We start from the raw sequence: 14,578 nt of genomic DNA on the forward strand, positions 1-14,578 counted from the left end.
AACTAAAATCATTTTCTGGTAATTATTTTTACTTTCCTTCATTTGACAATTTCCTTCGTCTAATTTTGTATCACTTGTTCCAACCAAGGCTTGGACATTATTATCAAATTTTCACAGTTAAATTTTTTTTATCAAAACGCTATTCAATTTGTTATTATTTTTACATATACATTTTAAAAATATTTACAAAAGGTTTTTTTTTTCTTTCAAATAGTGACTTTTCAATGTTTTAATTCCCAATTTTTATTTTTATTTTTATGTAACAAACAGAGGCTGATAAAAGACCCGAATGAAAAAAATGTGGGTGACCCGGACCGGACCCTCCTGTCTCCCTTTCGTTAAACGCTGCAACAAAATTAACTGTGAAGGAACCATAGACTAATGAAAGCTGGAGATCTGTGATCATAAAGCAAGTACTAACTACCATTTTCTTCGCATTGAGAGAGAGATTGAAGTAGTATTTGTTAGAGCGAAATCTGAATTAGTGGCGGATCAGCAACAATGGATTCCCCACGAGGAGGACCAGAGAGAGACAAGACGAACACAACGTCTTCTCCTCTTGCTGCTGTCGCCACCTTCTGGAAAGGTACTGCAATTATCAAATCCTAATTATACTTTTTTTCTACAAATTGCATATCTCCGGTAGTCGTTTTTTTGCTGCTGATTAAGTGATTATCATCAAAGTAATACTATTAAATTTGGAAAATCATCACTTCACTCTGTCTAGAAGGAAAGTGCTGAGTTCATTTTTCTACTGCACCTTGCAATGAAATGTATATCTTCTCGCATTGTTGAATCTTAAGTTATTTTCACTCAAGAGGTTATCGGATAGTGAGATTGAATAATTTAAACATGCAATCGACCAGTGCCGAGATTATTGATTTTTCACTTTAGCATTTGAGATGCAAGACACAAAAGAAGACCATGAAATACGTACATGCTATGTTTTTCTATGTTCTAGTCTTTTGTCGCCCCTAATTCTACGAAAAACTTGACTAGTTTTGTAAAAATATCATTATTATCATCAAAGTAATATTTATAGGAAAATCATCACTTCACTATGTCTAGAAGTGAAGTGAGAGCTCATTTTTCATTTCTAGTATTCGTTTGATTATTTTCATATAGCAATCAGATTTTTAGGTACCGATATCTCATTTTCCCCTGCAATATGCAATCAAATGTTAGAGGAAAAAGAATAGTAAGGTTGAGTGATTAACACCTGCAATCTAGCAGTGTGGAGATGATTTTCTTTATAATTTATCACTTTAGCATTTGAAAAGTCGATATGAAAACCATGGGAGGTACTTCATTTGTGATCACACAGAAGTAGTAACATGCTTTATTTAGGGGTTTGAGATTAATTCTTTGCTATATTTCAATTTAGCATTTGAAAGAACCAATATGAGAACCATTTGGAGATCTTTTGATTAATGATTACAACCAGGACCACTAGTTTCTGTCGTTTTAATTTCTATAAATTGACATATAGTTTGAGATGCAAGACACAAAAGAAGACCACGAAATACGTACTTGCTTTGTTTTTCTGGGGAATTAGGTCTTTGTTGTCCCTAATTCTAGGGAAAAACTTGAATAATTTTGTAATAACCGTAATATAACAGAAAGACGCGAGCCTGAAATAGGTTTTATTGCCAATATGATTATAAACCTTTTAGCAGACTACTCGAATAAGCCAATTATATATCCATAATCAGTGATCAGATTCTTCAAAAATGCACTACACTTGGAGTATCTGACATGCACCCGTCGACATTTTTGAAGAGTCCGAGAAACATAGATCAGAAATTGGTATACAAGATCTAGTGTACTTAAATGAGACTGTTTCCATCATTGGTGTTTTAGATTCAATAGAGGAACAGGACAGTAGAGTAATGGAGTTCTTATGTAAATATGGTTTCAGTACAACCCATGTACTGTTTTGCTCAGATGAAATATAGATGCAGTTACCAGTTTCAAAAAAAGATGTAGGTGCAGGCATTTTTCTTTTGGAATAGCATATTAAAGAAAATTCTAACAAATTGAAAATTCACCCGGTGTTCTTAGACACTTAGTAGCAGTGAACTGGTTGGCTCCTTTTCAGATGTAGAAGCTTTAGAATGCAAGGAAACTACGTGACTGTGTTCACAATGTCTTCATTTTACTGGTTGGCTTTGCTTATATGTGTTCTTGATTACTGTTGGACTGGTTGATCATGAGGAACGCCTGCCTCTGATAGAATCCCACACTGATTTATTACTGTTCAATTGACTAATTATCTAGATTTTTTCGTTTTGGATGAGATAAAGTAAAACTGTGGGTAGATGGAGAACACAGCTCAATCTGCTTTATGTGCTTTGTTGTGAATTTTTATTTTTTGATCCATTTTTCATGAATTCTCGTTGAGTTAGACCTTTACAGTTGTGTTGCTAGCCTAGAACTTTACTTGTTTAAAAAGCTTGGCTTGTGGATAAATTTATTCATCCCATGATATCTTTTGTCTTGTCTAACTTTTTCTACACATTTAAAGTGTATCTGCTTATTTTTATCCAGACTTTGATTTGGAGAAAGAACGGAGTACACTGGACGAACAAGGTCTCAGGATAGCTGAAAATCAGGAGAACAGTCAGAAGAACCGACGAAAACTTGCAGAGAGCACTCGAGGTGCTAGATGCACCTTTCCTTCTGCTGTTGTTTAACATTAGTCGTAATTTACAATTACTTTAACTTCTAAACCATTTATTTAAGCTATATCTATCACCTCTTGGCAGATTTTAAAAAAGCTTCAAATGAAGACAAGTTGAGCATGTTCAACTCTTTGCTCAAGGGGTACCAAGAGGAGGTTGACAATCTTACCAAGAGAGCTAAGTATGGGGAAAATGCTTTCCTTAACATTTATCAAAAACTATACGAGGCACCAGATCCTTATCCGGTCATTGCTTCAATTGCTGTAAGTTCAACTTTGGCCTTTCATATCATCTCCTTTGATATATCATGCATGATAGGTTGTCCCACCTAAACTCTTCATGTCATATTGAAATCACGACTTATCCAGCCAGATATTGCACAACTGTAATAAGCCAGGTAAAATGGAATTGGATGAGTAATAAAGAAAGGAAAAGAAACTTGGTGTTTTTGAATGCCCTGTACCTGATATTCTTTGAATGTCTTATTGCTGACCTAATGGAATCGGAGGAAATGTCCATCAACAAACATTCATGGATATGCAGTGGACGGGTGGTTAAGGTCTTGAACGTGAAGATCACATTTCTGAATTACTTTTGCCTAGTATCCAGGGAAAGCAAAATTAAAAGGATTTAGGTCACGTGTTGTATATTGGATAAGATCTTCATGACTCATATGAAACTTGCAGTAAAACATTATCAGATATGAGAGGGTTGAGGGTCTAGATGATGAGAAACTATTTCAATATAGAGGATTTTCAGGACGTTTTGGTCAAAGTAGGTGAGGTTCCACTAGAGCTCTGGAATTGGATTTCAACTCAAAAACATGTCTAGCATATCTTTTTCCTTTTCCTTTTAGGTTCATTTTCTTGTATCTGATTGTTCTTGCCACTACTGGGTATGTTGTTGTTGATTGTTCTTGCCACTGTGCAGGACAAGGATTCAAAACTATCAGAATTAGAGTCTGAGAACCGAAAAATGAAGGTTGAACTTGAAGAATTTCGCATGGAAGCAACTCATCTGAAAAATCAACAAGCGACAATCAGAAGACTTGAAGAGCGGTGCCGGCAGTTAGAGCAACAGGCCAGTATATATTTTAATTCCATCTATATATCAGTGTGTGTGCACGTCAAGTGTATTCCCTTTAAAGAATGATCCAAGAGAACACTGACAGTAATTTTGTTGAATCTTCTGCTTTCCCATATCACTATTTCTGTGTTTAAATGTGATATGTGATTTTGTTAGCTTCTTTCTGTTTCATTAATCAGTAAAAGTCGCATTAAAGGTTGGGCTGCAGTGGATGTGTGGGACCAGGCTGAGCAGAACTTATACCAGCCCTGGCTTATACTGGATTTGGTATCATAATGGGAAGTTCAAGCTTGGTATTGCTGCAGGATTACAATTTTCAAAACCAGAAATGTTCACAAGGAAATAAAATATTTACCAGCTCTGACTACAGAAAATCCTTCTTTTCTGATTCAAAATTCTAAAAACGAATAGTTCTGAACTGTCACTGATATCAGAAGCTAGAGACCTCTAATGGTCTCAAGATCTTTTTTCCCTTAATTGACTTAGGAGCCTTTCTCGAAGATGTTTTAGTGGTGGTTGTGGCAGGTGACGGCTAGGGATAGATGAAATAGCTGTATAACCAGCTTGAGTTGGAACCAAGATGGGGTTTAACAAAGCTAGAAAGAGAGAGTTACTGATGATGTAAAGGCATAGAAAGAGGCATGCAACTCATTTTACGGAGTCTTCTAGGTTTTGCCAATGCTTACTGATCTGCACAAAAACTTAGCTGTGTCAAGCTGGGGTAGCTCAGGAATCAGTTTCACTTGTGCCTCACCCCTTTGAGAAGTGGTTTTTAATTTTGAACCAATGATCTAATTCCTCATCCTGTCCATGCTTCCTTTTTCTTAAAATTATCGCTCCCAAGTGCCTTGGGAACCAAACCGAACATCCCACCAAGTCACAAACGGCCATCCAGACCTCTTGGGATTAACAAAATTTCGAAAAAGGTCCGTTTATCCATCGTAGCAAGCGGAGTTAAGGAATCCATCTAGGTAAAAATAATTCGCACCAGGTGTTGCATGGAATATGTTTAAACATATATATAATTATTATTTAATCATGATTAGGTAATGTATATCTTTATTCTGTTAAATCACTTAATTATGATAAATTAAATTAATTTGGTACAACGGTATTTTCCACCCGTCTAAATTCTGGGAAAGGGTAGTGAGGCTTTTAAACTCTCATATGAGCTTGTCCAACCACTGACTTATGGAGAAAAGTGATTTTAAGATACACTGAAAGTTTAAACAAATAGTTGCCAGGTTCATTTGGTTTCTTCTCTAATGTTACTTCTTTTGCGGTTCAGATGGAGGAAAAAGTGAAGGAAGTTGTAGAAATCAAGCAACGCAGTTTGGCAGAAGAGAACCAGAAAACACTTGAGGTTTTAAAAGAAAGGTATTTTATGTTCTATTGATTTAGAAAAGGGTCAAATAGGTTAAACTAAAGTTTATTCTAGAATATTTTTGAGAAAGGTAACGATTTTATATAAATTTTTAGCACGAAGGCTGTGCTATGAAAAATCTTTACAGCTTACAAAAGCCAACCAAACCCCCAAAAATAAATCTTTGTTCTACTTACAAAGATTCTATAATGCCTAACAGAGATTTTGTGTCATCTACAAAATCCCCTTTGCACCAAAAATGTATCAACTCCTTCAAAACATACTGAGTTCCTATCCTGATTGACAACTTCTCCATTGAAGTTCCAACAAGCTAGTAAATCTCCAGATGTCTTAGGCATGACCCATTTTAAGCCTTTGATATCAAGAAACAAATTCCATAACATCTCAGTCACTTTACAATGCACAAAAGATGATTTTTTCTCTCTGATTCCTCCCCTTATAAGTTACATTTGGAACAAAGTTTCATCCCTCTTTATTCTAGAATATGTTTGTGGTGTAGTATTTGTCCTGCTGGAATTGGCATAGCATGATTTGCGGTGCTTCTTTTTGATGCAGGGAGCAATTACTGCAGGATCAATTACGCCAAGCTCAAGATAGTGTTTCTACCATGCAAAAGTTGCATGAACTTGCACAAAGCCAGTTGTTTGAAGTTCGTGCACAATCAGGTGATATACTTATCTGGATTATATGCTGTTGTTTGTTATGTATTATACTTTCTGTATGTAAGTCTGCAGTTTTAAATAAAAATTGCTCAAAACTTTTCTCTTTGCCTTTTTTAAACCTTCTCATAAACATATTGATCTTAGTACTTGATCTCTGTTTTGACTTTTTAATTCATATGGTCTTCTAGACTTCTGTTCATGGAAATATTTCTCATCAATAGCTTTAACAACCCTTTTTATTTGTAATTTAGAGGAAGAGAGAGCCGCAAAGCAATCAGAAGTCAATCTCTTAATGGATGAAGTTGAACGAGCTCAAGGTCGCCTTCTTAGTCTTGAAAGAGAAAAGGTAAGAGGATTAAATTAGCCCTTACCTTCCTTTTTAAAAAAAATAAAAAAATAGCCCTTACCTTCAGTATTTCCCCAATGACTCACTTTTATCGTCCACAGATAACGTTTTAACTGTAGATACTTTTGGAAACGGTTTTGCTCTAGGCTAAACCAGCTCCAACCAAAAAAAGGATCTTGAACTTTGGGAGTTATATGGGAAAATGATTGTGGATTAAAAAGCTTAGTTAATGTATTAATAATCTTTAGCTTTGGTTATGCAGGGGTTGTTGCGCTCACAATTACAGACTGCTAACGAAGATAATGATCACAAGAACAGGTATCTACTCTAGTTTAATAAGTTGATCTTATTCCCATTGACCTCTTAAGTATGTATTCCATATCTTCCTTGGGCTCAACCAATGATCTCTAGAAGTCAAGTTGGACATCTGCAGCATTAAGTGGAGGCTAGAAAAAAAAGATGTTATTGGCTTGCCATATAGTTTCCTTAGAAGTTCTCTATACATGAAATTTGAAAAAGAAAAAGAAACTCACATAACTGAGTACAGTTATGCTCTTATTAAATAGAAAAATAGAGTAAGTTATGCAGTTCAATCTGATGATCATGCCAAGCAAAGGCAAAGAGAGTGTGAGATTCTGTGTATAGCAAATGAGCTTGTGATGAAGAGTAGATAAATGCTTCATCATGCTGAAAAGTCAAGTCCTATTGGAATACTTTTTCATAGTTGTATGGAGTATGATGGCAATGGCGTACTTCCATGTTGTCCATCTTGTATCTCTGTTATTCTTTTTCCCTTTTGAAATCTGTCGGATATGATTTGTGCATGGGTTTAGATATCTTATCTAATTCTAAATGGTTTGCTTTCAGTGATAATTTGGATGCCGATAGTGCTCTTGAGAATTCTCTGTATGCCAAAGAGAAGATAATCTCTGAACTAAATGTGGAACTTCATAAGTTGGAGAACACCTTATCAAATGAGCGAGAAGAACACATCAATGAGATAAAGAAGTTGAATTCTCTGCTAAATGAAAAGGTATATTCTCTTAATAGTTAATATTCGTTAACTGATAGCATCAAGATATACAACAACGTTCTCATACTCTCTTTAACCATATAGATACATCTTTGTCATCATAATGATCTGTTAAAAAGCACCCAAGGATGTGGCCTAGTGGTCAATGACTTGTGTTGGGAACCATGAGGTCTTGGGTTCATATCACCGCGGAGGCAAAACACTAGGTGGTTTCTTCCCATCTGTCCAAGCCTTGGTGGATAGAGTTACCCCGTACCTGTGCTGGTGGGAGGTAGCAGGTGGCCCTTAGAATTAGTTGAGATGCCCGCAAGCTGACCCTGAAACCATGGTTATAAAAATAAAATAAAATAAAATAATAATCTGTTAAATGGAAGGGGTGAGAGGTTTTTATTGTGCTTCATCAAAAAGGGGTGAGAGGTTTTTATTGTGTGGATACTGGTATAACATGCTTCTGCTTCTTTCTTATGTGTGAGAATTCCATCCTAAATTGATTTTATTACCTATCAAAACGTATACCTATGTTTCTTTAACTAATATCTGTAGGGCCACTTTCTTCTTGCCTGCTAATTTTTTTTTTTTGGCAAAAAGGATATCTGCAGTAAGAAAAGAATAATACTTCTTACTCTTGTCTTATTCCTTCGGTTTTTATCAATATGTTTATACTTACCAAAAAGATATATTCGTTAATAATCGAGAATGCTCTGAAATATTTTATCAACATTTCTTTAGTCAAGTACTAGTAACTTCCCTGTGTAGTTAGGCCTTAAATTGAACTCAGAACCTCTAAGAGCATTTATGCTGAAAATTTTGTACTTGGGGTTGAGGTGGGGTGGGAGGTTCAAATTTTTTTGACATTTCGTTTAACTCCATTTTCTTGCAATGGACAATCTAGTCATGTTATTTGTTGGGATCCCTTTAAGGTCTTTCTTCTTTTCTTTCCCCTAATTTTTTTTGCTTATTTACATACCTCAGGAAGTTGCTCTTGAAGAACTAAAGAAGGAACTTCAAACACGGCCTACAACAAAGCTGATAGATGATTTGAGGAAGAAAGTAAAGATCTTACAGGTAGTTCTCCCTCCCTGTGAGCTTATTCGTAGATTCAGTGCTGATTCTACAGTTATTTGTTAATCTGCCATTGTTTAACTTCTTGAGAACAGCAAAGGAAAGCTTCAAAACTGATTTTGAAAGTTCTAAGATCTCGACTCCTTCCCCATTCCTTTCCTTTCCTATATTATGCCAATCCTCTACTCCTTTTGCTTCTTCCCTTCCTTCTTCATCACGTCCCTCTATGATACACAGTGTATGTCAAGAATGTTTTTGTTGTGTGCTCATTTAGTTCTTTTTTGGCTTTAAGTAGGCTGTGGGTTATAATACAATTGAGGCTGAAGATTGGGAAGTTGCTACCAGTGGACAAGAGATGAGCAAACTTGAGTCGTTACTTCTTGACAAGAATCGGAAAGTGGAGCATGAACTAACACAATTGAAGGTAATTAGCAATTATTAATTGTGTATGTCTGTTGTCATTTAAATTCATGGAAAAAATCTGAAGGTACTCGGCTGGTTGTTGATAAACAGAGTATGATAAATTAAATTCATCATTAAAGAATTATTACAGAATATTCTTGAATAATTCCATTACTGCTACAATTTGTATACTATTTCATGCCTTTCAGGTCCAACTTTCTGAGAGGACTTCTTTGCTGGAATCAGCCGAAGCAAAGATTGTAGAGCTGACCGCAAAGGTTAATGAACAACAAAGGTTAATACAGAAGCTAGAGGATGATATTCTTAAGGTATGTTCCCTTATAAAAAAAAATACTCCCTCCGTCCCATATTACTTGTCCACTTTCCCTTTTACACGCCCTTTAAGAAATCATAAATAAGTGTATTTTTACTACATTACCCCTATCTCTCTCTCCAATAAATTGCACTCTAATCAATATTGGTTACTTTAAAAAACAATTAATGCCAAGGTCAAAAGAGGAAAATTTTGATTAATTCTATTGTGGTTTTGTAAATGGAAAGTATTTTGGGACGGATATATTTAGTAATATGGCCAACTAATATGGGACGGAGGGAGTATATTCTTAAGTTATGTTCAAAATCTCTCTCTTGTTTGCTGGAACATCTGTCTGCATGTAATTGTTGTATGTTTTTTTAAGTATTAGCTAGTGCATGAAATAGTTATATTTCTCTGATGGTAATTGAAAATGAAGTGCCCGAAACAAGATCGCTGTAGATTTGAGCTTGTCCAAGTAATATCTGTTTGCTTTTCTTGAATAGGTGGATTTTACAATGCAGTGCGTTACTATAAATTAATGTCGCTTCAACTTTTTTCAGACTAGTTTTCTTTCTTCTAACACAGGGATACAGTGCTAAAGAAAGAAAAGGTACTCGATTTGATGATTGGGATCTATCAGAGTCTGGTGGAACAGAGCCTTCTGAGGTGAGTGTTCTTCCTTTCTTACTTCCTTATGTTTCTGCCTCCTTATAAAAAGGTTGTTGACTTAGATCGTTGGAAGTGAGCCCTTGCTCCTGCATATTGCCAATCTTTCTTTTCATAACATCTTTATCCTTCGTTGCTGAAGATTCCAATCTTTCGAATATCATGAGCGGTAGAAAATGACAGTTTAGCAGATGGTGCTTCTCCATACTATCTTTCAGCTAAGGAAATATTACTGTGGCCTGCCAATGGAGCAATTAAAAGAGGGAACAATAATTTCAGAAAATGCTGAGTTTCGGATCAAGATTGTTGGTCTTATTGTCCCAAGTTTAACTTCTGTGATTGAACGAAGTCACTTCTTTACCATCATTCAAGGAAGAGAGTCACATATAAGTAGTTGGCAGACCTTCGGTCTTATACAGAATCAATGGTAGTTGAGTAGATCCTGACAAAACATGGTAAGTTGCTGAAGCAGATGGTAATAAAACCCTTTAAGGGATTGACATTACAACAGAATACTCCAGCTGAATCACATGAATTTATTTATAGAATTATGACATGAGAGAATGACAAAGCAAACTAATAGAAGATCCTCTTAAAAAAAAAAAAAGGAATAAAACAGAATTCGCTTAAGTGGGATTGAGCTCAATATCAGTCGCTCATACACATAATTAATATGCGGGTGTGGGCATATCTTTGCAGTTTACCTGAGAACGTGGGATGCCATAACTTGGCCTAATTCTAGTTCATCATGTCTGCTAGTGTTTGAACACCTAGCCTCTCTTCCAATACATTGACAGTGGATTCTTACATTAAGAAGTTAACTGCAAATTAAACCATCCCCAGACATTGCTATAAAATGGCAGGGGACATTGAGAAATATATCTACCCCTCCCCCCCCCCCCCCCCCCTAGCGACTACCCACCCAAAAAAAAAAAAAAAAAAAGAAAATGAAGTCCAGATGATAGATAAGTAGATACAGATTTTCCGAGTCTTCTAATGAGAAACATCTTTGTATAATATATAAGTAGATCAGTGCTTCCAGATAATAGAAAAAGATTAATAGATACAGATAATAGATAAGTATATCAGTGCTTCCAGTTGGTATATTTGAAGTTCCAAAAACATATTCGTATATCCTGTGAGTTTTTTTTAATCCAAGTCTTCTAATGAGAGACATCCTTTGAAATAGAACGCAGAGCAGAGGCATGTTTCCTCAGACCAAGATCAAAGCTCGATGCTTAAGGTGATCTGCAACCAAAGAGACCGTTTCCGTGCCCGTTTGCGGGAGACTGAAGAGGTTTTTCCTTTGCACTTTTGAAATGATTTCTCTATCTTTCTACCTAACTTCAGTAAGATCTACTTTTGCATGTTTTTTTTTTACTGACAAGAGTCCGTGATTCTTGATTTGTTGATCTGACTAGGAAATTAGACAGCTGAAGGAGAAGATAGGGACACTGACCTCAGAACTTGATAAAACAAAAGCAGATAATGTCAAGCTTTATGGAAAGATTCGTTATGTTCAGGATTATAATTCTGAGAGAGTGATTTCTAGAGGATCAAAAAAGGTGGGCCCATCAGGCTCTATTGTTGATTAAATGTCTGCTCTTTTTATTTTTCTCTAATGCCACCCTCTGTTTCTCAGTATGTAGAAGATTTAGAAAGTGGTTTCAGCTCTGATGTGGAATCCAAATACAAGAAGATGTATGAGGATGATATAAATCCATTTGCGGCATTCTCAAAGAAGGTTCCAGCTCTTCTGTCACACCCTTAATTGAATTTCTTTTTACTCAGTTACTTCAACAGTGGGATTAGATAGTTCTGTAAATTGCTACATATGCTTCTCCTTGGCTCTGCCAGGCTATTCTGGCCTTCAAAATTTCCATTTTCCAAGTCATTAAATGTGCTAAGAGGAAAAGCTATGCATGTTCTTTTTACTGAGTTTAACACAAAAAAATAATAGACATTTAACTTCTATCTAAATTAATTCAATATGTTTCCATCTCTTTTAGTTTTCCCTATATTTTCATTTTTAATCAGGATCAATATCTTTCCTCTATTGTCTTCTGTGCTACTTTTGTTTTGATTGCTGAATCTGTACACACTCCTGCTGTTGTCTACTGATATTATTAGATGTCGTGGATCCCCATTTGACCAAAACTTTTTTTTTTTTCCTGTAATAGGAAAGAGATCAAAGATACAAAGAATTAGGCTTGAGGGACAAGATTACTCTCAGTAGTGGCCGTTTTCTTCTTGGTAACAAGTAAGCTTCGTTTATCATGGTTTCATTTCAGCTTGACATTAATTACTTATTCAGGTCAGAATTATGTTACTTTTATTCCATGATAACTTAAGACTAATTCACTGATGCAATGCTTTGTCTGGTCATCTTTATTTCCTTTTGGCAATCATGCTGATCGTCTACTTGTTCTATGAGTAGCTTGTTTTGAGTGAGGATTAGAGGAATTTCCCGACTTACCTGCAAGGCCTTCTTCAGTCCTTTTTCACATGGGTCCATACATCGTATGTAGAAAACTTAGCCACTGTTACTTAACAGCTATTACAAGGAAAAAGAAGAAGAGAATTTACTGCTTGAAGCTATGATATCAGAAAGATGTACTAGCAATCATCTTTCTTAATTTGGACCTTATAACACCTTAGAAATTGCGTTTCTTTATCTGATTAACCAATGAGCAATATAGAATTGTAGTGCTAAGCCTGGAGATGAAGACAGTCAAGTTGCATTTTCTTTGATAGAGATGATCAAACCATATCTCAACTGCATTAGCTAGAAGGATGGTTTGGGATCTGTTTAGATCTTGTGTTTCTTGAGGTTTATTATTTCTCAGCATAGATTCATGAGTTGTGACCATATGTTTGTTAGCCCATGCATTTCACGTTCTTTAATAACAGTAGCTATTTTCAGTATGCTGCGAACAGTAGATGTGGAAATTTCTTGTCATTGTAGGTGCTGGTTTTATCCAGCGCAGCAGGATCAAACATTTGAAGTCTCGTACCTATAAAAAATTTATCATTAAAAGTGCAGGGGTCCTCAGGTTTAGCAGATATATAATGTAAAATATATCTTTAAAGGGCAGCCCGGGGCAGCCCGGTGCACTAAAGCTCCCACTATGCGCAAGGTCCGGGGAAGGGCCGGAACACAAGGGTCTTTTGTACGCAGCCTTACCTTGCATTTACAAAAGACCCTTGTGGTCCGGCCCTTCCCCGGACCCCGCGCATAGCGGGAGCTTTGGTGCACCGGGCTGCCCTTTAAAGATATATTTTACATCATATATCTGCTAAACCTGAGGACCCCTGCACTTTTAATGATAATTACACTCATTAAAACCAAAATTTGCATGAGCCTATTAATTACTCTGTTGATTGGCCGTCTTGAACTTCTTTCCCTTCCTGGGTTTTAAAGTGTGTGTGTATATATATAAACTAGAAATGCTATATGGTCTTCCATCGACTCCCCTGTATGTAACAAACTGAAGCGGTACTTGATGTTGCAGATATGCTCGGACTTTTGTATTCTTTTACACCATTGGATTGCACATTTTAGTATTCACTTGCCTATACAGGATGTCAGCTTTGAGCTATCTCAGGTACAATTTCTCATAAAACCCCTTCCCCATCCCTCCATCTTAAGTGAATTTATATTGTACCGGTGATCTAATTCACAATATATGAGAGAGTCGTTTACTAACTTGAGTGGATTTTCTGCAGCCATGGTGAAGAATCTCATGTCGGTGATAAGAATCTCAATCTTCCTCATGCACTATAGCCTCCTTCGTTGTATCAAGTTTTTGCTAATTGTAAGGGAACAAACAAACACTCCATATGATGTAAATAGTTGGAAAAAAGATGCATTCATTGCTTCATTCAAGTTTGATAGAGCGAAAAACATGATAGAATTATATCTTCCACAATGTTACTTCCTTGTTTTTGGAGTATTGTTTTTTGCCCTTTGCTCCGCTGGTGCTTATGCCAGTTTATGCGTAATATACATTTGAAAGGGTAAACATGAAAGGAAGTCTGAGATATAGTAGAAATTTTCTTTTCAGTAAGCTTTGCCCTTTCTTTTTGTTTCTCATTTCATTTTTCTGTTTTTTTTATACCTTACTATTATTTCAACCCATGATCGTGAATGCTCAACTTTATTTCAGCCATGTGTACATTATAGAGAAGTCAACTTTAAAAATAATATATGCTTCAAATGAAGCAAAGCGATTTTTTCACTGAAGTTTTTTGCATTTATGCATTCCATTCTAGGGGAACACTTATCTGAGATATCTAGTAAGTTTTGTCAGAAAGTAGTCATTTTTTCGTGCCGATTGCCCTTCAAAGGCACTGATCTTTAATTTTTGCCCTTCAAATTGCTGGTCTTTAGTTTTTGTCCTTTTTCTAATATCATGAGGTTTGGGGTTTGAATCCCGGCTCAGTTAAAAAAAAAAATCATAAGGCAGAGTTTAGTAGCAAAATTAGGCTTATTCGGACAAAAATTTGGCCATAAGGTAGAGTTTGCAAAATTCCAATTGAGTAAAAAAAAAAAATTGCCTTAGCGTAGGTAGAGTTTTGCCTTATGCTTGAAGGCAAAATTTTGACTTAAGAGCCTGTTTGGATGGGCTTAAAATAAGCAGCTTATAAGCTGGAAACAACTTATAAGCCAAAAAAAAATAAGTTGGGGTAGGCTAACTTATTTTTTTTGGCTTATAAGCTGTTTGCTGCTTTAGATAAGCTAAGCCAAAAGGGCCCAATTATTTTTTTGGGTTTATTTTATGCACAAAATGGCTTTAAGCTGGCCAGCCAAACACTCAAAAAAGCTTAAAACAGCTTATAGGCAACTTATAAGCCAATCCAAACGGGCTCTAAGTAGAGTTTGCAGTCAAATTTTACTTGACTCAAACTCTGCCTGATCAGGCAAACTCTGCCTTACAAAT

At 35.9% G+C, this 14,578-nt stretch overlaps 1 protein-coding gene across 1 annotated transcript; it reads left to right on the top strand.

Moving 5' to 3' along the window:
* The first annotated feature begins 283 nt into the window (after positions 1 to 283).
* Positions 284 to 13,701, top strand: LOC132600022 (protein CASP). The gene is made up of 19 exons (XM_060313160.1): positions 284 to 586; positions 2,548 to 2,658; positions 2,766 to 2,944; positions 3,612 to 3,761; positions 5,056 to 5,144; positions 5,707 to 5,816; positions 6,065 to 6,159; positions 6,422 to 6,477; positions 7,027 to 7,192; positions 8,165 to 8,257; positions 8,550 to 8,678; positions 8,866 to 8,985; positions 9,558 to 9,638; positions 10,828 to 10,935; positions 11,060 to 11,203; positions 11,281 to 11,382; positions 11,819 to 11,898; positions 13,151 to 13,243; positions 13,365 to 13,701. Exons 1-19 carry the CDS (start codon positions 502 to 504, stop codon positions 13,420 to 13,422), a joined length of 2,049 nt encoding a protein of 682 aa, XP_060169143.1. The 5' UTR covers positions 284 to 501; the 3' UTR covers positions 13,423 to 13,701.
* Positions 13,702 to 14,578: the final 877 nt, after the last annotated feature.

The sequence above is a fragment of the Lycium barbarum genome, chromosome 1 (assembly GCF_019175385.1).
Source record: "Lycium barbarum isolate Lr01 chromosome 1, ASM1917538v2, whole genome shotgun sequence".
NCBI classification, from domain to species: domain Eukaryota; kingdom Viridiplantae; phylum Streptophyta; class Magnoliopsida; order Solanales; family Solanaceae; genus Lycium; species Lycium barbarum.

Excerpts from the sequence above, each read along its gene's own strand:
- LOC132600022 (XM_060313160.1), top strand. The coding sequence starts at position 502 with ATGGATTCCCCACGAGGAGGACCAGAGAGAGACAAGACGAACACAACG. Across the intron at positions 6,160-6,421 it reads TTAGTCTTGAAAGAGAAAAG|GGGTTGTTGCGCTCACAATT; the intron begins GTAAGAGGATTA and ends TTGGTTATGCAG. Across the intron at positions 11,383-11,818 it reads TTGCGGCATTCTCAAAGAAG|GAAAGAGATCAAAGATACAA; the intron begins GTTCCAGCTCTT and ends TTCCTGTAATAG.